This window comes from Chroicocephalus ridibundus, chromosome 11 (genome assembly GCF_963924245.1).
Source record: "Chroicocephalus ridibundus chromosome 11, bChrRid1.1, whole genome shotgun sequence".
Lineage (NCBI taxonomy): Eukaryota > Metazoa > Chordata > Aves > Charadriiformes > Laridae > Chroicocephalus > Chroicocephalus ridibundus.
In genome coordinates, this window is record NC_086294.1 from 13,961,941 (window position 1) to 13,967,940 (window position 6,000).

General features: G+C 47.6%; 1 protein-coding gene across 4 annotated transcripts in view; it reads left to right on the forward strand.

The window, feature by feature from the left end:
• Nucleotides 1–4,720, forward strand: part of FNIP1 (folliculin interacting protein 1) — a 69,450-nt gene extending 64,730 nt beyond the window's left edge. For 3 of the 4 annotated variants that reach the window (XM_063348953.1, XM_063348955.1, XM_063348954.1), the window contains 2 exons: nt 362–477; nt 1,448–4,720. In XM_063348953.1, the coding sequence (XP_063205023.1) occupies nt 362–477; nt 1,448–1,526 (195 nt within the window). In that variant the 3' untranslated portion in view covers nt 1,527–4,720. Of the gene's footprint in view, nt 1–361; nt 670–1,447 lie in introns of all 4 variants that reach the window. The other variant, XR_010072892.1, reaches the window with a different exon arrangement.
• The last annotated feature ends 1,280 nt before the right edge of the window (nt 4,721–6,000 follow it).

The following is a 6,000-nucleotide window of genomic DNA, read 5'->3' on the forward strand; positions in this document are numbered from 1 at the left end:
AAGCATCCTTTCACTTTGTAAGTTGAAGAGGGTGTAAAGTTCTGCCTAGTTTATCTGTAGCCCCAGTTTTAGTAGCCAGGGCATTCCCTGATGTAGCTTTTTGAGCTGTCCATTTAACTGCTGCGCTCTAATCAAGACAGCTGTCTTATTAATTCAGATTTAACATGCAATCGAAGGCTTCTGCTCAAAAGTGAGAGTCTTGCCAGTGAAATAAAATTTGCCAGTGTTTTACTAACTATTCACCTGGGCACGGCCACGGAGCAGGCAGTAGAAGTGGGGTCTGTGCTGTTTTGCTTTGAGGCCGGGCGCGGTTTGGACGTAGCACTGTCTTCTCCCTGACACAACCCCCTTTGCTTTCTAGTGTGTTATGCACCTGGAAGATCGGCTGCAGGAGCTGTATTTCAAAAGCAAGATGCTGTCCGAGTATCTCAAGGGCCAGATGAGAGTTCACGTCAAGGAGCTGGGCATGGTGCTGGGGTACGATCCCTCCCTTTCTCCGAGCGGTGCCACATCCTCTGCCTGGCCTTGTGCTAAGCACAGCGAAACGGATTCCTAAATGGGACTGGAACCGTGGTGTGGCGTAAATCACCCGCAGCTGCAGGCTTCTCCTTTGCCATTGCTTGATCCCCAGGATCCCCCAGCCTTTCTCTCTTCCCTCCGGGCAGGAAGGTGGGCTCAGCACCCCAGAGCTTGTCAGGCTCCGTCCTTAGTTGGTCAGTCACCACTGAACAATGTGGGGCACCTGATTCCTGCGCGTTGACTTTCCCTACATGGCAGAAAACACCCTCTGTGTCATTTAAGGCACATAGTTCCTCCCTGGGGGTGTGGGGCACGGGCAGAGGAGCTATTTCAGGGGTGTTTATAGGACGGCTCTGAATGGTGTTCCGTGCAGAGGAGTACCGGGGGAGCAGGAGGGCACACGGAGCGCCTGTGGAGCTGGAGATGGGGAGCAGCTGCAGCGCGGTGAGCCCAGTGCCAGCGCTTCCTCGGCAGCTGCAGAAGCAGTTTAGCCTGGTCCTCTGCTCCTGCGCCTTGTCCCCCAACTGTTGGTCCCTTTGAGGGTAGGAAGGAATCTGCTATTTTTCCTCCCTTCATCTACTTTCTCACCAGTCTGTTGGCCCTATGGAAAAACCCCCAAGCAGGCAGGCAGGAGCTGAGGATCGTTGACAGCGCGGAGCTGTCGCTCAGCACGAGCTGACACATCTGGGGGTGATGTTAGAAACAGTCTGGTGGCGGCAGCGCGTCTCCCCACTGGCAGCGCTGCGGTAGGAGGGAGCGCATTCGGCTTCACTGTTGCTTGAGGGACGTCCTGCCACTCAGCGCTGTAAAATCTCCCAGGCCCAGCACGACGGCTGGGGCCGGAGCAGGCAATGTGGCGACTGATGCACGTGTTCAGCCCAGCTACGCTTCGCCTTAGATTAAATGTGACTCTTCTGCTTCCTTCTAGGATTGAATCCAGCGACCTCCCTTTACTGGCAGCTGTAGCGAGCACTCACTCTCCCTACGTTGCCCAGATACTACTTTAAAATGCCAGAGGCCAGAGATGTTGACTTCTTTCCCCCTCTGGAAACAAAGTGGAAGACGACTTGTTCTGGCTCCTTTCTCTTTGAAGCAATTAAAACAAACTGCTCGTTGAGCTGCAGCACCTCCATATATGACTGCACGGTATGCAAACAGTTGGAGACTTTTCCTCTCCCACTCGCTCATTTATAAAAAAGGATAAAGAAAAAGAAAAGTGAGTAAGGCCGAGATTTCAACCACACAAAAGGAGAGATTTTAGCAAAAGCTGAAGATCTGCATTTTTTATCAGTTTCTGCCACAGTGGCTGACTGTAATTTATATTGGGAAATGTGCGGAAGAACTGCTTTGAGAAATAGATGATGCTATCGGCAATTACAAACTTAACAAGAGAACGCAGCAGCTGGCTTCAGACTGGCTTCCACTGATTAGGATCTCGTTAAGATCTCTAATTCTCAAGCTGCAATGATTTGTAAACAACTTCTACTTTTTCATGTCATGGTCAAATTGTGGATACTTCCCACAGGAAGAACAGGGATTGTGGGGGGGGGTTGGTTTGTTTTGTAAAAAGCTTATTAATGACGCTCAGCTCCAAAATTTATTTATGCTCTTTCTCCTGGGGAGAGGGAATAGCGGGGGTGCCGGGGGGGGGACAGGGAGGAGGGAGGAAGAGGCCAACAGACAAACCAGCGATGGAGATTCCCTTTCTGGGCCGGATGTTGTAACCAGTATTAAATGTTTATAATGTTTAAATGTTGCTTTATACCAAGTGATGCTTTTCTTCCACAACGTAATCAAAATGTTAACGGGGAAAAAAAAAAAAACTACAGAGAAAGTTGGCTGAAATTTCCCCGTGGGGTCCCTGGAATGACACGACTCTTACCTCTAACTTTTTTATGGTCTATAATGTTCTCGCAACATCCTATTCTTTTTACAGCAGTCAGTCAGCTATTGAAATAATGAACTAGAAATAATTGTACCAAAGCATCAGGGAAAAAAAACAAATAGACTATTACCCTTAATTGCTCAGGTAATGAATTGATATATTTTTTAAAACCATTCTACAAAAAAAAATGAACGTTGATTACACCATAGTATAGAAATATCAAAATTATTTTTTGACAAATAGACCCTTGATGCAGATGACTCTCGTCCCTTTTCTACTCACTTGTGTAATTACCAGCAGGAAATGTTGTTTATTTTATTCTCAGCATTTCTCCTTTCCTCAGCCATCACTGGTTTCTCCTTGTATATACAATAGTTGTAGGAATAGCTGATGGACCCAGTCTGGTGTAAGTAATGTAAATAGACAGTGGTAGGTGGATTATGTTTGCAAAGGCTCTACTACCTCAGTTTAACTGGACACTTCATTACAGGCTTTTCTTTGCGTATTTGTCCTAGCAGCCAATTCATGTTGCTGATTTTTAGGTTCTGTTTTCATTTTGAAGTTCATGGATTATCCACAGAAGTAGGAGATACGCGTTCACTTGGGCGCTGAACTCTATAAACAGTTCTATAAATACGTCGTTCTGTAATCTTCTTTTCAATAGTATAGCACGCCTGCTATTGTTGTTTGCCGAGTTATTTTAAATACGAATCTATTTTAACCATTTGATAAACTTGAAGACAATAGGAGAGATCCCTGCCCCGCCGCTGTCAATGACAAAACTCTCCTCCCTTCCTTCGCGGGGGCCAGGATTTCACCCGGAGGGGTTTTTCAGTAGTATTTCAAATGTGTAACTGAAGGCTGTGCTCCAGGGCAGACCTCCGTGGCAAACCCACAGCCCTTTCCACGCAGGACTGCGTCTCCGCCAGGGAGTAAACCGGAGTTAATATAAGCAGTGTCATTTGAAACTCTTTTGTATATAAAATCTAACGCTGACTGCTGCAGGGGAGAAACTTGTGTTAATACGCTATCTAAGGATGTGTTTCCCCCCTGTTCTTCAAACGTCCTTTCTTTGCCACACAGTTACGTTACGTCTGGCTTTTGGAATGAGCACAAAACGTAGGGGCCCAGTTGTGTAAACGCATTTTTAATGAAATGTCGGATTGAGCTCGGAATATGAATTTTTAACTCTTTGCTACGATACATTGTATAGCCAATAGTTAGGATTCCGAACATTGTACATAGATGTGCGGTAGGGACCGGGCGCCATCGGCACTGCCGGGGGCTGCCCTTGTGGCCCTGGTGGAGGGTCCCCAGGGAGCAGCTCCTGCCCTTGCTCCGGGGAGGTTCCTTCATCCCCAGCACGAGCCCAAACAGGCCGGCAGCGCCGCTCCGTAGTCCTGGCACCTCCAGGACCACGCTTATAATGCATCCTTACAGGAAAATGCCGTGTTCTCCTCCCTTTAACCGTTATTAGGCGAATTTGACTCTCAAGGAAGGCCCTTGCGCAGCTGAAAATTAGTATTAACTTGAGAAGGAGCAAAGGGTGGTTGTTTGGTGGCATCTTTCTCGGCTGTCCCTGCCTAACACAACCCGTTCACGCCGTTGTGACAATGTGTCCAGTCGGTCCCAGACGAAGCAGCCACAGATGCGGCTTCCTCCTCGTCCTCCCGCCAGGGCCGGTCCCCGCAGAGCCCCCGGGGCGGTGGCACCCGGCGGTGGCACCCTCTGGAGCAGCGTGTGGTGAAACCCCAACCAAAACCCTCGTATGACGGGAAGTTACTCTGTAAGTTAACTTTTAGGGTACGTGAACAATGTGGTACGTGAGTCTATTTGTTAAATAATACAAAAAGGGATCTTTTACAGGACTATAGCATCGACTTTTTAAAAGTATATCGCGATTGTTTTATGTGAATAGAAAACTAACGTTTGATTTCTTTTTTCCACTATTACCAATCTCCATTAACATGTCTTAAATTTTCTGGCTGAAAACTAAATGTACTAGGCACACAAATTAGCAAATTTGGGTTTTGTTGCAATTGGCAAACACTGGGCTGCTAAGAACAAAAAATATTTAAAAGAAAGGATTTTACACCTTGCGTATGTTTTCCCTATTAGTTGTTATAGATGTTTTATGACAATTTTTTGCTTTCTCTAAATTATTTAGATGGTGGTACTTGTAAAATGCTGGGTAAAATGTACATACTTGTTATCTCTTCTGTTTTTGTATATATTTCCCAAGATGTGCACTTGTATTATAATAACCGTTCCCAGTTTTAGGGGAAATTTGTGCAATAAATACAGTATGTCAATTTACTTCTGCTACCTTTTTGTGTCCATTTTTTGTACTGGTAGTACAAGCGTGTTGGTGACCGTATGAACTGTCACCATCTCAGGGTTGATGTCTGCGCGTCTCCTGTCACCCATCCCTTTTGGGACGTGCATCCTGGTACACGAGGGTGCCGCGGCCATTTCATTTGGGGTCTCATGGGGAATTAGTCATTTCAAATAGGAATTTGTGTTTGAACTTACTGTCCCGTCAGTTGTGAATGTCGTTGGCCCAAAAAAAGCGATTGGAAGACAGGAAGGTGGCCCTGGCCGTCCGTGCTGATGCGTGACTTTGCAGGAGGAGAAAAGTGTATGCACAGAGCCGTGGTGCCTGCGCTGCTCCGTACATCCCAAATTCACCCGCAGAGCCGTTTGTCACACCAGCAGTGTCTGTAATTCCTCTCCTACAGATTACCGTGTCTGTGCCCGTCTGCCCTATTACAATCCCTTTTCTGTCTCTCTGGGTCGCTGCGCAGGAGTAAAGGTTACTGAGAAGTCTTCGTAAGGTTTTATTAAATGTAAGTTCAAATTATGATACAGTGCTGTCAAGGACAGTGGAGTGATAATCATACAACAGGTAAAAAGAATTCACTTGGGAAGATGTAGCAGAGCGTCCCTACGACGGCTTTTGGAGATTAATACAGGTCCTGTGTTCTTGAAGAGGGAACAAGTAATTGGCAAACGATGGAGACCTTTGTCTGAAGTCGCTGCATCCTCTATTTTTGATGAGCTTTCTCCTAGTTCACTTTCCCGGTACGTGCCTCCCCCAGGTGCCCCGGCTGCAGGTGAGGGACAGGGACGAGCAGAGGTAAGTGGCCGCGGGTCCATCCTGCAGCCGCCGGACCAGGGCTGGCGCAGGAGAGGGCTGGGAGCGGGGCTGTTGAGGATTTCCGCTTGCACCTGCCAAGGCCCCTCCTGTAAAAAGATACCTGTTACCCCACTATTTTTTTTTTTCCCATCTCTAGGGGGAATGGAGCCGTCTCGGCAGACTCGCGGGCGTTTCGATAGCTGCAGTAACAGCATTGGGAGTCTCCCTGCCCGCCGGGAATGGGTGAATTGCTCCGAGGGCGCCTTGTCAGTTCCCAGCCCGAGGAGCCTGACATCGAATGGCTCAATGCTCCGCAAGGGTGGGGTGATGTAAAAACAATCGACAGAGGATCGATTGCCTTTTAATAATTATAACATAGGGGTTTATTTCTTGGCCTAGAGTTCCTGTGCCATGATGGACTCGGAAGGCAGAGCCTGTGGTCCCTGGAGGGGAGGAGCGG